This window comes from Mauremys reevesii, linkage group 3 (genome assembly GCF_016161935.1).
Source record: "Mauremys reevesii isolate NIE-2019 linkage group 3, ASM1616193v1, whole genome shotgun sequence".
NCBI lineage: Eukaryota > Metazoa > Chordata > Testudines > Geoemydidae > Mauremys > Mauremys reevesii.
The window spans coordinates 72379098-72401745 of NC_052625.1; the positions used below are offsets into that span (position 1 = coordinate 72379098).

At 41.3% G+C, this 22648-nt stretch overlaps 1 protein-coding gene across 11 annotated transcripts in view; it reads left to right on the forward strand.

The window, feature by feature from the left end:
• AKT3 (AKT serine/threonine kinase 3) overlaps window positions 1–22648 on the forward strand; it is a 285284-nt gene that overhangs the window by 190052 nt on the left and 72584 nt on the right. For all 11 annotated transcript variants that reach the window (XM_039530509.1, XM_039530513.1, XM_039530512.1 and 8 more), the window contains 2 exons: window positions 16158–16280; window positions 17263–17391. In XM_039530509.1, the coding sequence (XP_039386443.1) occupies window positions 16158–16280; window positions 17263–17391 (252 nt within the window). The remainder of the gene's footprint in view (window positions 1–16157; window positions 16281–17262; window positions 17392–22648) is intronic.

A 22648-nucleotide genomic window follows, 5' to 3' on the forward strand; every position in this document is an offset into this window, starting at 1 on the left:
GGAGCCCTGCCGCCGCTACCCCAGCCCTAGCCTGAGCCCTGCTGCCCCAGGGTAGCAGTGGCAGGGCTCCTGCGGTGATTTAAAGGGCCCAGAGTTCCACGGCGGCTGGAGTCCCGGGCCCTTTAATTCACCCCAGGGCTCCCAGCTGCCTGTGCAGCTGGTAGCTCCAGGGTGATTTAAAGGCCCCGCCTCTTCCGGTTGAGGCCACGCCCCACTCAGGACTCCGGCGTAGCTGTAAGTCCTTTAAGTTACTTTCACCCCTGACTGTTGGCATTCCATACCACAGCTTGTGGATCCTTTTCTCTCTGTGCATACCCTCTTTCTGTGTCTTTCAGGGCTCTAATAGCAAATTCTGTGGGCTGCTGACTTTGTTGCTCTTAGGTCTCATGCTGAGACATCATGCTGAAGCTCTAGCTGCTCTGCAGGGCTGTAGTACTTCAGGATGGTACCTTGCTTATGATTTTCTTTACTCTTTTTCAAATGCTGCTTCATGAGTCTCTCACCATTCCCACACTGCATAATTGTGTGTTAACTGTCTCAAGGTCTCACAGACTTCTTATCGGTGTGCACTGAATCTGTGTAGACAGTTGGCCATTAATATAAATTGCTGGACTCACTTCACTTCCTTTGGCCAGGGCATTTCCTTAATGTTTGTCAGTTTCTTGGAGACTGGCTGGAGTCCCTCAGAGGTCAAGAGATGTCTGACATAGGGGACCTCAGTTCTCCTCATCTTCAGCTTGTGTGCATTCAACCCAATAGTCCACTCATGGCACTAGTTTATGAGTTATTGCAGCTTGGTATCATGGTCCTGGATTACCTCTTTTTAGTCATGTTCTTCTCCTACAATAAGAATGTCATCAGCTACAGTCTTTATGCCTGTCAGTCTGTCAGATGAGGCCTAGTTCAGTTTACACTGGAAGACCTCTGGAGCCAGACTGATGCCTAGAGGCATTCATACTTTGCAGTTCCTAGCTCCACTTGCCAGAACTCATTCTTGATATCACATTTGCCATGGATAAATTGAATAGTGTTTCCTCAGTCATTGGTAATGGGTAATGATTTCTCAATGCTCTGTTCAGTGGTTTTGGGTCAATGCAAATCCTCTATTTACCTGAAGGTTTTCTCAGCGCTAATGGAATTCTGATCCACTCTGTGTTGGTTTCAGTGAGTTTAATGAGGCCTCTTTGCAGGTTTGCTGGTTCCTTCTTCAGTGGCTCCACTAGAGCTAATGGAACTCTGCATTTCGGTAGCCTTATGTGCAGCCCATGGGTGTCAGTTTCTGCAGCTTGCCCTTCAGGGTCTGTTTCCTTGAAATATATCCTGATATTCTGCTTGAATGCTGGACAGGCTTCTCCCTCCTCTCTCACTTTAAGAATATTCTCCTATGATGCATATTTGCCAAATTAGTAGCTGTCATAACTCCATAATCATAAGTGAACACTAGGATTTTGAATTTGAATTAGGAATTTGTCCTAATGACTAAGAACTTAAAGTGTAAGGGAGGCTCAAGAATATGGTGTAGCGGTGCCAGAGGGAGCAATTGAGAGGTTTAGATCAGAGGGTTAGATACCAGATGAGGAATCCTTCAGTCTTTCTGTTTTTGATTACATATATCACTTTTTTTTACAGAAGTTTAAAAAATATTGTACATATTATATAAAGGTGTTAGAGATAGCATTTGTTCCAGAAACATAAGGAGGACAGGCAAGACTGTTGGTTTAACTGTGGTTTAACTAGGCTGTAACTTTAATAAGTGTCAAACCTGGAAATAGATCTGGAAAAAACTTGTCCAGTTGAAGGCATCCTTCCTTTGAAATCCATTTCACCCAGGGCCAGATTTCCAGTTAGGCACAGTAGGCACGTGCCAAGGGGTGCCTAAAAGTTAAAAGTGGGTTAAAAGTTTCATATTTTACAGAAAACATGAAGTTCAGCTATTGGCAGGGGGGCGCTAAAGATGCTGTGCCTGGGGGCACAAGATGTAAATCCAGCCCTGCTTCTACCTGGTGGAGAGCTGCCTGCTGGCATCCCCACCCTCTATTATACCTAGGCCCTGCACTGTTGCTGGGACCAAAACACCCTCACATGGTACAAGGGTTAAGGCAGCGGGAAAGGTTTTTTTCCCCTCATTGTACCAATCATTCAGAGCCCTAGCCCTATTCTTCACTTTTTAGGAGGTGCTTAATCCACTCCCAATTTCAGTTTATCAGGAAACCAGACCCCTCTATTGAACTATCACATGCACTGGGCACCTGCCACCAAAAGGCACCAGCAATTGGTGTGGCTGTAGTTTGATACAATACATTAGTATCACAACATATTACATACATTGTCTTGTATAGCAGAATGTACTCAGTGATCATCTGCTACCCAAAACGCTATAAACTCTACTTCAGGAACAACCTTTTACTGGCAGGGGAATATACCATATAATTTAATAGATGTTTCCTATCTCTAATTTTTATTATTTGGCAGTAAAGCTCAGAAATGTGCAGTAATGCAAAGATTATACTATGTAACTTCTCCTGGAGAATACTCTGAATATGCCTATTAATGTCTCAATTTTTATAGTTTTAGTATATTTTCAGATTTAGACTTCAATATAAGACTTATTAATTGGTTGTTACCTATGTATTTATAACTCAGTAAAATCTGATTTTAAAACTAACCAGATGGTTTTCTCAACACTGAAACACTTACAGTATTTCTGCCATATTTTGCATTTTTTCTCTTTTGTCATAGCTCTTATTTTGATTCAGCAGATAAGGAAGAACCAAGTGGTTTGCTGTATCAGAGCAGGTGATATTAATGTTTCTAGGCAAGACTTAATTGAAAGGAATTACAACTTAACTTGTGGGGGAAAAACAACAGTATACAGTTGCTGCTTTTATTTGTAAGCTCCTGGGTTTTATCCCATTTTCAACCATCTCTACATGTTGTAAATGACAATCCTTGCCTCAGATTGCTTACAATCTAAAACAAAAGTTACTTATTTCCTGAGGTGCAGACTATACCTTGAGAGATCATAAAATTTAAAATAGTTATCAAATAATTCCACATTCTTTTTTTCAGTGATTAGCCATATGCACATTGTACTGATGGTGCATATGTGCCCCATAGATCTTGTGAGCTGTGCTGAGGGCATAGAAGGGTGAAGCGCACTGTCTGCATGTAATTGGGCAGGACTCACCACCGTGGTGCCTCCTGCTGGCCATCCTGGGAATTAGCTCTTATTTCGTCTCTCTCGCCTGCACTTCTAGGACCCACGTTGCTTCCCAGATCGCGGCATCCTCTTCTGGACACAGCCCTCCCGCTGTGTCCCACCCAGTTCACTACCCCCTTCCGGTGGACTCGACAGCCCTCAGTCCAGCTACTTGCCTCGGTGGCAAACTGCAGTCTCTAGTCTAGCCACTCGCCTCAGTGGCAAACTGCAGTCCACCCCTTTGGTGGCAAGTGGGAGGGATGGAAGGGGGGACCCAGGCCCGCCTGGTACTTCAGGTCCCAGCCCAGGGACCCTATAGCTGACAGCCACGTATTGCACCATCTCCTGCTCCATCATCTGTTTCCCTGGGCAACTTCCTTGCAGCCCTAGCACCTTTTCCGCCCTGGTATCAGGGCTTCAGTCTGGCAGACGTCAGGCTGGGAGCTCCCTCTTGCTCCCCTGATGCTGCCAAGCCTTGCTCTGTCCGTGAGGCTGTCTCAACTATCCTACAGGGCAGCCAGTCCTTCTCCCTTGGCCTCTAGGGAGAGACTGCCCCTGGTTCTGCTCAGCAGCCCTTTTTATATGGGCCAGCCTGGCCCTGATTGGCTGCTCTACTAAGCCTTCCCCCTATTGGCTGGCTCATTAAGCCCTCTTCTAATAGGCTGGGTTCTGCACAACCTCCCCAAGGCGGCTTTAACCCTTTTTCTGCCTGTGTGGGGCAGCCGCCTCATTACACAGCCATTCAGTGTCTCTGCCTAAAAGTTTGGAGACAGAGCCCTGACTGTCTGAGAGACTGCCAGACTTTCTATACTAGTTCTTAGCTTTAATTGTTTTATAGTTTAGTCAGTCAGTAGATATAGACATAGTTATCTGACTGTTGTAATCGTTAGTGTCTTAGAATTTTACTTGTTGCTGGTGTGGTGTCATCCAGTTCTCCTGGATTCAAGCACTGCCCCTCATGCCAGAGATTCGCACATTCCCAGTAAATATGCAGTTTGTAAGTCCTTCAGTTCTTGTGCCAGGAAGGACAGAGAGAGACAGGCTCGCCTTCAAGTCTCCCTGATGACTGAGTCCATGAGACCCACTTCTCAACTGGGCTTGCTAGACACCCCCTCTCCCCATACAGGGACTTTTGGAGCCCAAGAGAGCAAGTGTAGGGTCTCTGCCTTAAAGAGCCCTGGTGGTGGCAGCCCAGACCACAAATATGAAGACAGCATCCTCTTTGGATAGACTGCAAGGGACCAGGAGCCCCATAGGTAGGTCAGTTACCTAGGCTTCCTTTAAGAGGAATACCTCCCCGTGGCACCAAAAATCCTCTAATACTGCATGGCTTAGAATTGTTCCCACTGAATTTCACTGTCATGCCAGTTCCAACCCAATGGCACCGAAGTGCCTGGCATCAAAATCCACTCCTTTGGGAAAGACCTCTGCCTAACCCCGGTGCTGTCTGTCTCTGAGGCCTCAATGCCCAATTCTCCTGGTACTGGAGCCAGGTCCGCTGGGGCTGCACACTAAGGTTCCCTCCTTGACCATGTCAGACATTGTCATGCCAGCCCAAGAAAATCTGGTTCCAGCCCATCTGTTCACGCTACCTCATCTTAAGGCACCATAGAGCTGCAGATACATCTGAAATTGCAGTCTTCCTTGGTGTCAACTTTAGCAATGCTGGGGCACCCACTCTATGCACAGGTGTGGCACTGTCAGTCCCTAAGACATCAAGGACTATAGCGTGGCCCTGGATTTCAGTTTTGCATTATTCTCAGCATCTTTTAGAGTTGGAGAGTGAGGAAGATCCATACCAATAGTATCTTTACTCAACATTCTATAGAGAGTCCAGCACACTTCACAAGAGAGCTATGGGGAGCCTCAAAACCATGACCCATGGTTCCCTACCCCCTGGTCTCCAGGCTGTTATCTGCCAATGCCCCATGGTCCTTCTGGGGATCCTGGTTTGCTCAGAGCAACTTTAGCCAGAGGGAACAAACAGCACTGCCAGAAGGTTATTTCACCCACAGTATTGGCTCTACAGACCTCCCAACCACCCCTCCTGGCTCTGCTCCAATCACAGGTAGAAGAGGAAGAAATGAAAGAACAGGCCTAGAGGGGAACCTCCCAGTCTGGGTGACGCCATCCTCCCTGTCCCTGATGATGCTATAATGCCACAAATGACCCCAGAGTTGGATGACTGCAAGGGTTTCCAAGACCTATTACAAAGGGTGGCTGGGGCCCTCCAAATCCCTATTGATGAAGTACAGGAGCAGACACATAAGTTAGTGAACATACTCTAGGCCTCTCAGTGGTAAAAATAGCCCTCTCCCTGTCAACAAGGCTATTATGGATCCTGCCAAAACTCTGTGGCAGATATCTGTTTCAGCATCCCCTATCTTTTGTATGGCATATTGTAAATACCATGTGCCTCCAAAGTGTGGAATTCTTTTACATACATCTTCTGCCATCCTCCCTTGTAGTTACAGTGGCAAATGAAATGGTAAAACAATCCAGGCCCACACCAAAGGAGAAAGAGCCAGAGAGACTGATTTATGTGTTTGAAAAGCTTTACTCCTTGGCCAGCCTACAGTTCCATGTGTCCAATTACCAGGCCATATTGGCCAGGTATGAGTTCCACATATGTTAGAGACTGTTTGCCTTTGTAGTAACCTGCCAAATGAGAGTCCTGAGGAACTTATATTGCTAGTCAACGAGGGCCATCTAGTATCCAGGACAAGTCTGCAAACAGCAGTTGATGTGGTGGATAGGCTGCCACATCTATGGCAGTGGCAGTCATTATGCAACAGTCATCTTGGCTTTTGGGACTGAGGTTCCCCAGAGAAGTCAAAACAAAAGTGGAGGATCTGTTCTTTGAAGGGGTTGAATTATTCAGTTCCAAGATGGATGGAGCACTCCATATATTGAAGGACTCATAAGCCACCTCACGTTCCGTCAGAGTGTAAACACCAGCTCCTAAGAAAAGATATATCAAACAGCCTTATACTTCACACAGACAGTTGTGCCATCCTTCTGTCACTAAAGGACGTTGGGACCACCCAGGAAACATCAGTGCTTCCACAGGAGGAAACCACCCACTGCTTCCTCTCACACCAACCAAACCTCAGAGTCCTAGAAATACTCGATTTGATGGGATGATCAAGACGTGTCTCATGTGTGACTCCTGATGTTTCAGTCCTTCCCTTCAGAAATCATTTAACTCACTTCAGGCACCGTTGGTCCCTTATCACTACCAACCAAAGGGCCATGGAGATACTAACACATGGGTACTCCACCAGATTTCGATGGTGACTACACCCAACTCACTTTTCCCATCCCTTTGAATGGACCCTTCTTAAGAGAATCTTTTACATCAAGAGATCCTCATGCTCCTCTCTCTTTGAGTGATAGACTACACAATGCAGGGGAAAAGGCTTTTACAGCAACTATTCCCTTATTCCAAAGAAAAAGGGATCAATTTTTTATGCTTAAATCCTCAACACATTCATAAGTTGAAGTTCAGGGTGGTCACCCTCACATCAGTGATCCTGACTCTGAACTCAGGAGACTGGTTGGTTTGCTTCTCTCGACCTTTGGGATGTATCCTTTCACATCTCCATCATTCTGCCTAATGAGAAGTACTTAAGGCTTACAGTGGACCAGGACCACTATCATTATTGAGTGTTTTCCTTTGCATTCTCCATGATACCAAGTGTATTTACTAAGTTGCTATCAGTAGTGGCAATTTTTCCGGAAAGATGCAACATCAACATGTATCCTTATTTGCACAATTGGCTCATATGGGGGAAATCTCAGCAGGCCTCTGAAGCCTTCTGCACCATGGTCTTTCAGATTTTAGGCCTAAAAGTCAACAAACAGAAATCAACATTAACTCAGGTTCAGAGGATTGAACTCATTGGTCCAATCCTAGATGCTTCCACAACCGGACCTACCTACCTCAGGACAGATTCAAGAACCTGTCCGCCCTAATTCTCCAATGGAAGGAAACCTATGTACCAATGAAAGGTCATATCTCCACACTTCTCAGTCACATGGCCTTTTACATTTTTGTTACACTGCATGCCAGAGTTCACTTCCACTGCTTGCTTCAAGCTGGTTTACACATCCTCCAAACATCACCAGGATATGCCTTGTGGTATCCCACCCTGGGTTCTATCTTCACTGAAATGGTGGGGAAAAAACCCAATGAATCTCTGCAGAGGTGTCCCCTTCATGGTATTGGATGACAGGGACACCCAGAATACAGACACATCCTTGTTAGGATGGGATACCCACTTGAACAAATTAAAGATATAGGGTCTATGATCCCCAAGGGAGAAGAGAATGCACATCCTATAGCTTTCCTATAGCTCAGAGCTGTAGGGAAGGCCTGCCCTGATAGAAGGGCAGTCACTGCAAATCATGTCTGACAACATGACCACCAAGTTTTATATCAACAAACAGGGTGGAGCCAGATCTCTCCCATTCTGCCAGGAAGCTGTCAGGCTCTGGAATTGGTGCATGAAACATTGGCTTCCCTGGTGGCAGTACACTTACCTGGACAGCGGAACACGTTTGTGGACAACCCCAGCAGACACTTCCTCACAAATTATCAGTGGGAGATTAAAGACAAGATACTGGAGGACATCTTCATGGACTAGGGCAATCTGAAGATGAACCTCTTCATCACTCACTATAACAAGAAGTGTCCGAGATTTTGCTTGAGAGGTAGAATGAGCCCAGGATCCATAGTTGACATGTTCCTGATAACATGATCAGGAGACCTGTTGTATGCTTATTCCCTAACACTTCTGATTCTCAGGGTGCTCTGCAAATTCAAATAGGACTCGGACAAGCTAGTCCTCATAGTTCCAGTGTTGTCCAGACAATTTTGATTCAGAGATCTACTGAACCTATCAGTATCCCAACCCAAAACGTTATCAATTCCCAGGTCTCCTAGTTCAAGTAAGTAGTGGAGTACTTGAGGAATCAAGGAATGTTGGGGTACCACTGATTTTTGATGACACCAGTGGGAAAACCTTGTCCATTTTTTCAGGTAGGTTTGCCTTGTTCATTTTTTTTCTGGTGCTTATTAGAATTTCTGTAACGTTGATAGAGCAGGCCTGCTCTATCAACAACACCTGTTCAGATGCCATGCTGTAAGATGTAGGGACGCTAGGCTGAGGTGCAGGTGTGGTAACTGAAAGATGATGCAGACAAGTAAAATAAATTGTATGGGTTACATAAACTTAAACATATTGCGTGTAGCCTAGGGAAATTTGGAAAGGGGGAACAGAAAGAAAACCTTCCTAGAAATCATTGAAAGAAAAGTAGATGTAAAACATCTTAAAATTATAATGAAGGATTTTTATTTATTTCAAGTGTGGCTTATTTCTGTTTTCACGTAGTACTGTGGTGAGGCCACCTACTTGAAACGAAGTTCTGAACTGTGCATTTATATTTAGTGGGTTAGTTAATCACATGATTTTTAAAATCAATTATGATGTTCTGCGAGGTACATATTTTAAGAATGTTTTAATTTAAAAATTAAAAGTAAATTGGCTAGATCCTTGGCAAGGTACAGAGATGCTGAGCACGCCTAGCAGGATAGAGAACAAAGGTGGCTTTATGATGGCTGGTCCAGTTCCAGGCATAATTTAGAACATCCTCAAAGATGACCCAAGTTATACCTTGGGGACCATTCTTGCAGCCCAAAATAGGAACATCCTTGTACCACTCCCCTTCTTCTGGGACCTTCCCTTATACCAGGGCCAGGGTGAACCTCTATGCTGGCTTTTTGCCATCTGGAGATTGCCTTTAGGTAGGTTCATCTAGTTATCTATTGCTTTTCTCTGCTGGAGTGGGCCTGAATATCAGGCCCAATTAATTTAAATTTTATAATTCCACTAATACAGTTCAGAGAGTGCAGAAATACTTATTAATGCTCCCTCAAATGCCTCGCTTTCTGCCTCCCTGTGCATTTGTGGGTATAATAATCAACACTGTCACACAGGTTATTGTTTCTCATTACTTGATTAGCCATCTTCAGAATACTTGTTCTGTTGTATTTTAATTTTATGATAATGATAGAAATTGAGACTTGTATTAAAAGACTGTGAAACTTTTTAGCTGTATCTAAAATACTACTTAAACTTTTAACAATATATTATGGTGAAGCAGTGAATGAAGATAATATTCTATTGTAGTAAGTCATCTGCGATAACATGTGGGTGTATTTTTGACAATATTTAAGAACATCATGATCTTCATTTACCAAACTTAAAGTGCCATCAAGAGCTGGATGGATGCAGCATATTTTTTCTTTGAATATTTGCTCACATTTTTAATAAAAAATTGACTCTGCTCATACTGTGTGTGTGTGTGTGTGTATCTCTGTGTGTGTGTGTGTGTGTGTGTATATATATATATGTATGTAGGCTTTACATTTTTGTCATTCTAGTAAATGAGTTTACTATAGGAATGAGCTTTCGTGGGTGAATACCCACTTCTTCGGATGCAAGCAGTGGAAATTTCCAGGGGCAGGTGTGTATATATAAGCAAGCAAGAAGCAAGCTAGAGATAACGAGGTTAGATCAATCAGGGAGGATGGGGCCCTGTTCCAGCAGCTGAGGTGTGAAAACCAAGGGAGGAGAAACTGGTTCTGTAATTGGCAAGCCATTCACAGTCTTTGTTTAGTCCTAAACTGATGGTGTTAAATTTGCAGATGAACTGGAGCTCAGCAGTTTCTCTTTGGAGCCTGGTCCTAAAGTTTTTTTGCTGTAGGATGGCCACCTTAAAATCTGCTATTGTGTGGCCAGGGAGGTTGAATTGTGGAAAAACAACATCGCTTGCCTCACAACCTAAGTCGTGCAGAACGCAATGCCATCCACAGCCTCAGAAACCATCCTGACATTATAATCAAAGAGGCTGATAAAGGAGGTGCTGTTGTCATCATGAACAGGTCTGACTACCAAAAGGAGGCCGCCAGACAACTCTCCAATACCAAATTTTACAGGCTACTTCCCTCAGATCCCACTGAGGAATAAACTAAGAAACTGCACCATCTACTCAGGACACTCCCTACACTAACACCGGAACAAATCAACATACCCTTAGGACCCCGACCAGGGTTATTCTATCTACTACCCAAGATCCACAAACCCGGAAATCCTGGACGCCCCATCATCTCTGGCATTGGAACTCGCACTGAAGGACTGTCTGGATATGTGGACTCTCTACTCAGACCCTATGTTACCAGCACTCCCAGCTATCTCCGTGACACCACTGATTTCCTGAGGAAACTACAATGCATTGGTGACTTTCCAGAAAACACCATCCTAGCCACCATGGATGTAGAGGCTCTCTACACTAACATCCCACACACTGATGGAATACAAGCAGTCAGGAACAGTATCCCTGATGATGCCACAGCACAACTGGTTGCTGAGCTCTGTGCCTTTATCCTCACACACAACTATTTCAAATTTAATGACAATATATATCTCCAGATCAGTGGCACCGCTATGGGCACCCGCATGGCCCCACAATATGCCAATATTTTTATGGCCGACCTGGAACAACGCTTCCTCAGCTCCCGTCCACTCACGCCCCTTCTCTACCTACGCTACATTGATGACATCTTCATCATCTGGACCCATGGGAAGGAGACTCTGGAAAAATTCCACCATGATTTCAACAGCTTCCACCCCTCCATCAACCTCAGCCTGGACCTATCTACACGGGAGGTCCACTTCCTAGACACCACGGTGCAAATAAGTGGTGGTCACATTAACACCACCCTATACCGAAAACCTACCGACCGCTATGCCTACCTTCATGCCTCCAGCTTCCATCCCGGGCACACCACAAGATCCATTGTCTATAGCCAAGCACTGAGGTACAACCTTATCTGCTCTAACCCCGCAGACAGAGACCAACACTTAGAAAATCTCCACCAAGCATTCTCAAGACTACAGTACCCACACGAGGAAATAAGGAAACAGATCAACAGAGCCAGATGTGTACCCAGAAGCCTCCTACTGCAAGACAAGCCCAAGAAAGAAACCAACAGGACTCCACTGGCCATCACATACAGTCCCCAGCTCAAACCCCTCCAACGCATCATCAGGGATCTACAACCCATCCTGGACAATGATCTTTCACTTTCACAGGCCTTGGGTGGCAGGCCAGTCCTCGCCCACAGACAACCTGCCAACCTGAAGCATATTCTCACCAGCAACTGCACACCGCACCATAGTAACTCTAGCTCAGGAACCAACCCATGCAACAAACCTCGATGCCAACTCTGCCCACATATCTACACCAGCAACACCATCACAGGACCTAACCAGATCAGCCACACCATCACCGGTTCATTCACCTGCATGTCCACCAATGTAATATATGCCATCATATGCCAGCAATGCCCCTCTGCTATGTACATCGGCCAAACTGGACAGTCTCTAAGGAAAAGGATAAATGGACACAAATCAGACATTAGGAATGGCAATATACAAAAACCTGTAGGAGAACACTTCAACCTCCCTGGCCACACAATAGCAGATTTTAAGGTGGCCATCCTACAGCAAAAAAACTTTAGGACCAGGCTCCAAAGAGAAACTGCTGAGCTCCAGTTCATCTGCAAATTTAACACCATCAGTTTAGGACTAAACAAAGACTGTGAATGGCTTGCCAATTACAGAACCAGTTTCTCCTCCCTTGGTTTTCACACCTCAGCTGCTGGAACAGGGCCCCATCCTCCCTGATTGATCTAACCTCGTTATCTCTAGCTTGCTTCTTGCTTGCTTATATATACACACCTGCCCCTGGAAATTTCCACTGCTTGCATCCGAAGAAGTGGGTATTCACCCACGAAAGCTCATGCTGCAAAACATCTGTTAGTCTATAAGGTGCCACAGGATTCTTTGCTGCTTCTACAGAACCAGACTAACACGGCTACCCCTCTGATACTATAGGAATGTTACCTACCTTTCCAATTTTAAATGTATTTTGCAGAATATTGGCAAAAAATTAACATATTTGCACCGGAAATCCAGTTCTTAACTAAATTCATCCCTTCAGGGCACAGAAACATACATTTGTTTCCAGTATTATGTAAATGATCAAAATCATCCATATTTTGAATATTTGTAACAGAGTGCTTAGGGACAAGGTACAAACCAAGAACTATCTGCAGAAGTCATTCAGAGATTAATAAAATAATCTGCTAAAAATCACTGTTACCTCACAGACAATTACAAAGATGATGATGTTAGGCAAATTATTCATTTTGAATTATCCACCCATCTAGCGTTATGGAAGAAGGAAGAATGCGGTGACAACTATTCAGCCAGAAGGCCTGCCCTATTTTTTTGGTCAGGTGAATTGATATATTTCAATTAGGTTATAAAAAAGACTCATTTTAAAGGATTTTCAAGAAAATCTGCCAGTCAGTTGCTGAATAAGTGTCTAGTTTAAGGTACCTATTTCCAAAAGATTGATTGATTCTCTTGTATCTTATTTATATTATAAATTAGTATACAATTAACTGTGCTTTTGGATGGAAAAAGGAGATGTACGCCTGAATTTTAACATTATATAGACGAAAATCTTGAATCCCTGAATTGACTAGCGAGGGGGTAAGAGAGGCAAACTTGACAACAGTTAGGCTGCTGGTGTGCTGAGACCACTGCCTACCTTGGTGAACAATATAGTTTTGTTCCTTTTTACTCACCCATCTGTTTGTATCCATCTATTGTTTCTTGTCTTATACATAGATTGTAAACTCTTTGGGGCAGGAACTGTGTTTTTGTTCTTTGTTCAGCACCTGTCACAGTGGGGTCCTGGTTTATGTCTGGGGCTTCTAAGCTCTACAGTTGTACAAATAAATAATGACACTATGTAGGGGGGAAATTCTTTTTTTACTGGTAGACCAGGTGGTTGACACTTGTTACCTGACCTGCTGACCACTTAATTTTTTCTGAGGCCTTCTTTTAGGGGTGTGGGTCAATGGCAAACAGTGGTTTTAACTACAAGCTTCTATTGCTTAAAGCGTAATTGATAGCTAATAAGACCCGATTTAATCATGAAGGAGGATGGCAGACCTTGCATTTATTTCTGAAGCCTGTCTGAGTGATCCTTTATTGGCTCGACTGTGTCTGGTTGGATATTTGATCCTTTGTGAGTCTAGAAAGTACCAGAGAGAAGGTATGACTGGTCTTTTTCTATCTAATCTCAGGTCAAGAAGATTCTTAAAGATGGATTAACTTAAGTGTGTCTACCTTATGCATCCTTGGATAAAATGAATATGGGACCTTTTGGTGCAGACTAGGCTGCTAGTTGTTAGAACTGCTACCTGAGTGTACTGAGAGCTCTTGTCAGACCTGATACTGGAATTAGCTTCACTTGGGATCTCATATCTTCTGTGGCAACCATGGGCCTATTGCAAGTAGTTTCTAGCCCTATTAATTTGGCCATGGATTTGATATTTTGAATGAGAATTACAATAAAGGGATTTAAAAAAATCAAACCAAACCCTAAATAATCAAAAACTTTGTCAAGATAGATTATCAACTCCTGCTTGCTCAAATCAGTAACTTTTCTATTTTCAGTGCATTGAGAATCATAGTATACCTATTTTTGTTGTCTGCTCTGTAATTGCTGGACCCCTGAGGTTCCAGAATGTTCTGAGGAGTTTTACTGCTAAGCTTCTGGGACAGTCTGAAGATGGAAAATTTGTAACTCTGTCTTGTACACAGCCATTCATACGGGGGCATCCAGACATCTCCTTCTCTTTCACCATTCTTCCAGATGCCAGAGGAGAGGGCTACATAGTTTTTATGGAGTATATATTTGTTAAATTTGCAGAGTGTCTAGTTAGTAGATTTATAAAGCAAAATAAATAAAATCACATTATTTTATATTACTTTGAGTATTTAAAATTTTTTTAAGATGAATGATTCTTGGTTTCCATTTCTGTGAAACAAGAAGATCATGACTAGGACATAATACTTAAGTGTTTCTCACTTTTATATTTTAACACTATTTTAGAAAATTTCAGTTTTAACCTGCATTTGGTGAACACTGCATGGAAACCTTTGATAAATAATTCTGTTTAGAAACTACTCTAATACTGTATACATGTTTCCTCCCTTGTTTTATAATATTAGGGACATTGTATGAAAACAGACTCAGTTCCTTAGCTCATAAATTCTTTGTTTATTCCGTATCTGATGTGCCAGGATTATCAATTTCTAATATCGTTTTCCCCACTGCCAGTAATTGTGATGTCATAGAAGGAGATTGCTATGTGAGGCAGGAAATAAGCAGCAGGAGCATATTAGATACTTAGGAAACAAAGTTTCAGTGTTCATGCAAATGTATATAATTTTTTTTACAGGATGGTTGCGATTACACAGAAAATGAGATAATGCTTGTGACTCAAAATTGTACCTAATTCTATTTTCTAAATTTTCCATGAGGCACCTGGACCAACAAATATAGACTACTATACTGGCTTAATACAGTGCATTTTTTCAGGTTGAAACTAAAAAATAAAAATGATGTTCAAGTATAATTGCAGGGCAGTTGTTGACCAAAATGTTTGTATTGATGCTTAAAGTATAATTTATATGTTGCAGTATCTACAAGCTTGAAATAATTGCAAAAACATTTAAAAAATAATTTAATTTTCATATCCAACACTGTATTAATGTTTAATATTTAAAACTTTTTTTAGCTGCCTTTTGGTAATATATAAGTTAAATCTATTATCATGTGTTTCTTTTCTGTTTGACCTATGTTTTGGAATTATTTCTTCTCTTTTAGCACTGCATGAAAACACTATGTAGTTTTACTGTAGATTTTCTTGCCCAGTACATGGTTTCCAAACAGTGAAGTTTTCCATATTTTTAGGACTGTTGTTCATTATTCCTTGTTAGTATTTTTAATATAATTTATGGGGAGAAAATAGGGTGCCTGTATATATCAAGCCACATGAGCTGTCTTATATAGAATAGAAAACTAGCCTGTAGATGGAAACGAATGGCTTTTGAAGATTAGTTGTGTTTAAAGAATCTGCCAACATCTCTAAAGTAGAAAAGGGGTATATCTAGTGAATGGAATGAATAGTCATAGTCTGCAGTTTAACTCTGCTATAAGTTTTTTTTGGAGGGGTTATTTTATAATTTTGTATTCATAAGAGGCTTATACAGCTACAGAACTTCAGATTCATGCTACACATTTTCTTTGCGTTTTATAATGTGCATCATTTAATGACTAATTTTTTCACTAAATACTTTCAGTTTAAGAAATGTCTACAGAGTAAAATTTTAATTATGAAGTGCTGAAAGGGGGACAGAAGAAGAGTATAAAATCGAGTAAATGTATAGTTTATGTACCAAAATTGTACCACTATTTATAAGTTTGCTTTTACAAACCATAAAATAACTATCTGGCATTTTTGTAAAAGACTGTAATATGTTGTGGTTGCATAATGTCATACTTCACTTGTTTGGTGAGTATGCAGCTAAGGACTAGACACTTTCTCAGTTCAGAGGTAAGTCAGGCAATTAATAGAAAGAAAAAAATCTTACAGTAATATCCGTGTTCAGGTGTCTAAATGATATGTCTCAACAGCTAAAAAATAAAATTTGGGAGGAGGAGATGGAGGGGAAAGTACAGGATGATGGTGTTGCATACTTTTTTCCTCTGGTAACGGAAGGTTAAATGGGTAGCAAGCAGAATGCCTTAAACAAGATTGGTATATTGATTAAAACGCTGATTTAACAGCTCGCGTTCCCCCCTTGGAAACCTGGAAAAGATAAGCCAGCTGCTGTCTAAGAGTGCTGAGTGTCCACTGAGAGTACACTATCTATCATCACAATATGGTGATGAGAGGTGTTTTATGTTTGTGTTAATTTCCCCCACTAAATCAGTAATTATTACAATCCTGTCCCTGCTGTTTACCCTGCAGCTGTTTTTCCATTTGTCGAGAGAGCGGGTGTTCTCTGAGGACCGCACACGCTTCTATGGTGCAGAAATTGTCTCTGCTTTGGACTATCTGCATTCCGGGAAGATTGTGTACCGTGATCTCAAGGTAAAAAAAACCCAACACAAGTAATCAAATTTTTGTTTCTGCAAAGACTATTGGGACAAACTCAAAGTAATTATAAAGTTACACCATTTTGAGAAAAACAGAGTTTGTGTATGTGTGTGTGTGGGGGGGAGAAGGTTGTGTTTAGTTAAAATGCTACACATTAGACCTCAAGGACTAGAAACACATTAAAAAAGAAAAAAAGAAAGCTAAAATTCTAATGCACATTCTTCTGTAGTTGTGGAATCACAGAATACATGGGGTCCTAATTAATATCTCTTTGGAAAATGCTAGAGATTCATTATTTGACTTGAATTCATGTAGTTCACCAGTGTTGAATCAGCATTTTCAGAACACATTTTCTACTGAGAAAATTTAAGGTTTCCTATTTAGAAAAGTAGTTTAGAACAATGTTTTGCTTGTTTGCTGTATATATCTGTTGAATTATTTTTAATGTCCAAACAAATTCTATGCACACAGAAGAAGTTTTTGGAGAACTAGTGTTATTCATTACTCCGGGTTAATTCCTAGTAAAAATTGTACCTGTTTTCATTCTGGTTCCTTAAATATTTGAAAATAGAATGTAAATAAAATGTAATAAATAAATGTAATAAAATGTAGCAACTGAGGGTCATTTCCATGAGCCTGAGCTGCAGGTAACGCACAGATAAAGAACCATAAAATTTTGCCGAACAAACAATTCTGTGATGATTGCAATAGGTCCTCTGAAAATTATGTGAGTCTTAGAAATTTTTAGAAAGTGTTTTTTGCTTTCGTTCTGTGGGAAAGAAGTATATTGAGCAAACTCTTACGGTGTTTATTGGTGGAGCCTACAGTCACTTCCTTGATGACACAGTAGTAAACTACAGTGCAATTTGTTACCTTGCAGATATAGCTTAGTTAAGTTTTTTTCGATGACATGTAGTATATTAGCCTGTTAAGAAACACTTAAGGACTAATTGTGTGTGTTCTTTCTAATATGCAGTTAGAAAATCTAATGTTGGATAAAGATGGCCACATAAAAATTACAGATTTTGGACTTTGCAAAGAAGGAATCACAGATGCAGCTACTATGAAAACATTCTGTGGTACACCAGAATACCTAGCTCCTGAGGTATGATTTAGAATACTTTTTTCTGTACAATATAAAATGTTTTATCTTTCATTGAATTGTAGTGTATATTATTTGGGTGATCAAAACTGTTGTGAAGAATGGACAATAGGTTGGATTATTGTTACTATTACTGTACTATTTCTGTTGGGAAACCTTATCTACCAATAATCATATTTTCAAATTTATGAAATTTGGGTGTTTATAAATATAGCTAAATCGTCTGAAATATAATAAAACTCCAGTATAATCTACAATACAAGAATTGAAAACAGCATCCTTTCTTTATTACATGTATAGTGGTCATACCTAAATTTTTCTTCTGTTTTGAGAAACATTACTAGTTTCCACAGTAATCCCCATTTTAGGTATATAGAATATTGCTAATTTTTCATTCCTAGATACATTTGCAGGGAAATCAGGCTTCTGTTTCTTTGGCGCCTAGCTGCTTTCACTGCTTAATCTTCACCAGACGATGATTATGGTATCACAGAAGAAGGATTGACTTGAACTGAAAAATGTGTAGTAGGATCCTACAGTGTGAAAAATGTGTAGTAGGATTAAGAAATACAGACCTTTTTATGTTTCTGAGAAAAGAACCAAAAAAAAAAAGTTCTTTCTTTCCACATTCTGGCATGGCTAAAAACAGAGCTATGATTTTTTCCAGGGGTACCCCGGGTTGTGAGGCACCTCACAACCATGTGCCCTTAGTGTACAGGGGAAGGGATAGCTCAGTGGTTTGAGCATTGGCCTGCTAAACCCAGGGTTGTGAGTTCAATCCCTGAGGGGTCCACTTAGGGATCGGGGGCAAAAATTGGTCCTGCTAGTGAAGGCAGGGGGCTGGACTCAATGACTTTTTAAGGTCCCTTCCAGTTCTAGGAGATTGGTATATCTCCAATTATTTATTTTTTATTTATTTTATTTTTATTGTCTGTGCTTGCTGTGGATCAACTCCTTGACTCCACTAGCCTCCCGCAGCTCAAGCCCTAGCTTCCAGGTTTCTGCAGGCCCTGCTCACTTTGTACTGGTTAATGATACACAAACCCCCAAGTCCTCTGAGCATCCCTCTTGAGAGCCCAGCCCCTGTTCCACAGAACACATGCAGAACTTTCAGATTTGCTACTCCCAAAGGAATAGTACATACCAGCTTATTAGCTTTAACTCAGGATCACCACTCCACTTAATGCCCAGTATTTAGATACACTTATTCTTGTTTTCACTATAAATATATTTTGAAAGATCAGAGATTCAAATGGTAGTAAGAGAGAATATTGGAAACAAATGGTTACATACAAAACACAATTATAATACTCTTTCTAAAGCTTAAACATAACTCCCAAGGACTTCCTGGTCTCATACAAAATCGCTTACCCCAAGTCCTTTCCCCAGCATTTTCAACCAAGATGGCTGAGATCTCCCTTTTATAAGATCTAACCTGCTGGCAGCCTGTCTTTACAGACTGAAGGATACCAGAACATCTCTCTGCACTCCCAGATATAGCAGACCAGAACTTTGATCTTCACCTGAAAACAGGGCTGTCCTCCCTGTCTTCTGTTTACCTCTTCCTTTTAATTTTCTTATGAAGTCTCAGCAAGCAAGCTCTTCATTAGCATTTGATTCAGTATGCTGATAGACTTCTATTGGAAGACACACAATATAGATAAGTGTGTCTCATCTCCTGTCTGTAGAATTTTGTCTCAAGGCACACAGCGTGCCTTGAGTGACCTGTCTTTTTAACTACAAGGCCTAGAGAATATTATTTTCATCATGTGTATATAACACCTCACATATTGTGTTTACATACCTCTCACAGTGATTATGATGCAGTGTGCCACAGGCGTTCTTTAGAGACCTTGCATGACATTTGTGGTGAACCCAGGACACCCTGTATTCTTATGTAAACCTGTGCCCTCTGCCAGTTGGTATCGAGGTCTTTGGGTCACAAGAATGTTATCAGTTTTCCGCAGATCATCAGTTGTTTACAAAAGGCAGTAAGGTGTAAAACACATACTTCAAGAATTTACCTCTGTGAGATAGCATACTGCATAGCATAGACCCTGCAACTGTGAAAAGCAGGTAGGCTCCTTGATGGTTTCACTTGTTAAAGACCAAAGAGCTGACAAGACCTTTCATCCTTCATTCTCTGATAGGATGTCCAGGAGACTGGACCATTTTGGCAGGAAATTGTACTTTTTAGTTGTTTTGGCTATTTGCATAACTAACTATTAAGCTGTGGTGGCTAAATAGGATTAAATCTATGGGATGAGATGCTGTCAGTGATTGATATGCTGCCAGTGACTGACTAACAAATATTCAAGGCTTTGGTTCAGAAAGGTCTGGACTTAACAAAGCAATCCCTTGAGGCTAAGTCTGCAGTCTTGATATGACAATCCATTGCATCTGCAATTACAATTAAAGGGGTATATTTCTGGCTGCTAAATTCTGGCTTCACCCAGAAGATGCAGGATGAAGTACTTGACTTTCCTTTTGTGGACCCTAATCTTTGTAGACAAAAGGCCACAATTGAGACCATGGGGAGAGGGATAGCTCAGTGGTTTGAGCATTGGTCTGCTAAACCCAGGGTTGTGAGTTCAATCCTTGGGGGGGCCACTTAGATTTTTGCCCCAGATCCCTGTCTGGGGATTGGCCCTGCTTTGAGCAGGGGGTTGGACTAGATGACCTCCTGAGGTCCCTTCCAACCCTGATATTCTGTGATTCATGTTGCAACTTCATTGGTGCTCATGAAGTCTCTCCATAGTTGCTCATCATCACAGGTTGGTTTTCAAGTTTTATCTTAACAAGAAGGTAAACAGTAGAACTGTGTAGAAATCTGCATGAGAGTGTCCTAGAATTGGATGAACGGTTGCCCTAAATCATAGTGAGAGTCCTTGTATATAAAAATTAGCAAACCACTTAAGAACAATTCTATCCACTCCTGGTAGGAACCACAAAAGAAAGCTCAGTACCACCTCATGCCCAGCAGTATTGAAGGTACTAGTCATCTTAAAATCAACATGAGGTACATTGTCTTCATCCATGGATGGGAAGACATCTGTGATCAAAGCCCCCACTGGTGTCTATCTCATAACCTGTTTTAAAACAAGACTGACTGAGATCAACGAAATCTGAAGACTGCAGATAGCATACCTGTTTGACTACTCAAAAAGAAGGAGGGAGATTGTGTAACTGGCAAAGTTTTGTGTCGTTATTTGTTGAATAGAGGCCTTACCAGTGTCTCTTTGAGGCCACCAAACGTTGAACCAAAGAATCTGACAGATTTTTTTTTTAACACCAACAGGCATATTATCTCTTTGTTAGCCTTTACCAGCCAAGAGGGACATGGCCTCGTGCACAAGTAGTGACTCAAAGTGTTTTCAACACTTCCAGAACTTTGAGTGTCAATGGTCAAAATTCAGTGAAAGAAAATGTTTTGTTTGTTCCTTCAAGACATTGCCCTGTACCCAGGGATGCAGACATCTCTGTCCAAATCAGAGTAAATTTATCAACAAAGTGAACAGCAAATTCCTCACAGAAAGAAAATCTCTCCTCTGTTTTCAAATGGAGACAGCTTGGATTGATCGGGGTATTGATCATCCAGAACAGTTATTCAGTGTGCAAATGCAGTATGGTGGACAGAATGAAACTTTTCTTCCTTTTCTGTACAGCCATGTTATACATTTTTAAAAAAAATTATTGATTTTGCAAACTGTTGGACTTGAATCTGCTAGTGGTACTCTAGTAATCTTTCCTCTTATTTCATCTATTGCAAGTTATCTGTAAACCACAGTGATAATTTAAGACAAAGTTGGGGAATCAGTTCAGGGGAGTTGTCATTTGCGTGGTCATGGAATCCTACTGAGATTGCACTCTTTCTCATATGTAGTTAGTTAGTTTCCTGTGTTTATGTAAGCCTTTCACAAATTAAATAAATAAATAAATAAATAAGCCTTTTAGAACATCAGTAAATGTGATTGGAAAAAAATGTGTTGAATGACAGGAAAATTCAGATGCAGGTATAATATCTGAAACTGCTTTTAACTCGTATGACATTGGACTAAATTTCAGTGTGCCTTTTAAACATTGTATAAGTGAAAAGTCATCCAGCCTCTGCACCTTGGGAACTTAGAACTTCATGTTAATGGCACTCATGACCCACATTTCCTCTTAATTACCCCCCTCATCTGACTTCCTGCCTTTGATCAATTTCTCTTCTCAAGACACAAGCCATTCCCTTGACCATATCATTGACAAGAACTACTCTCTCACTGATCTGCCTTCTGCTGAATTCTCTCTTATCTTATCTCCTTCTCTGTATTGCTCACTTGCCCCATCTCTGGCTCATATTCCTTCTGTTACCTCTAATCCATTGACATTTCTTACTTGTCTCCCTGCCTCTCATTCCTTCTCTTTCTTTGCTCTCTTCCATTCAATTCACAATTTCCATCTAAAATTCCATCCTTTCTTCCCAGCTCCTTTGCCCCCTTATCTGTCAGACTGATTCATTCCACCCACCCCCAACTTCTGATTGCTTTGCTGCATGTGCAGACTTCCTTGCAAGCTAGATTTGCTTCTACACCCTCATTGAATTTCACTATAAGTGTTGACAACCCCACAGATTAGGAGTTTTGGTATCATTTTAATCCCCTCCTCTCCTCCTGCAATGATCATTAAATTTTGTTGGTTTCATTGCTACAGTATTTTTAAATCCACCTATTCTTCACTGTTCACAGCACAAAACCCTTATACAAGCCTTCATTATCTCATGCTTTAACTACAGCAACCTTCTTTCCACTGACCACTATGATAAACATCAATCATCTATTCAAAACTCTGCTGTGAAAATCATCTGCTTCACTCATCACTGTCCAAGTTCAACCCAGTTCAGACTCCTCTCATTGTCTCTGTTGCTTTCCCTTCTGAAATTCAGGCTCCTAATTTTCACTTTTGAGCACATCTAAAACTTAAATTTTTCTTACATCTGGTCATGTTTTCTTTTGCTCCCTGGTGCCCTCTTTGTTCAGTCCAAGCTCCTTGTCTGACTGTCCTCTTTGTGCCACCTTTCATATTTCCTTCTACACCCAGAACTTATTTCATAACACGTTGTCATTCCTTAATCCTATCCTCCTTTAAGACTTTTTCTCAAAAGTCACTTGTTACAAGTTTTTTAAATCAACCGTAGGTTTATATATATTTCATAATAAAAACCCATGTAACCCAGAAGACATCGGCTGTATTCACCCCAACTTCCTTCTGCTTTTGT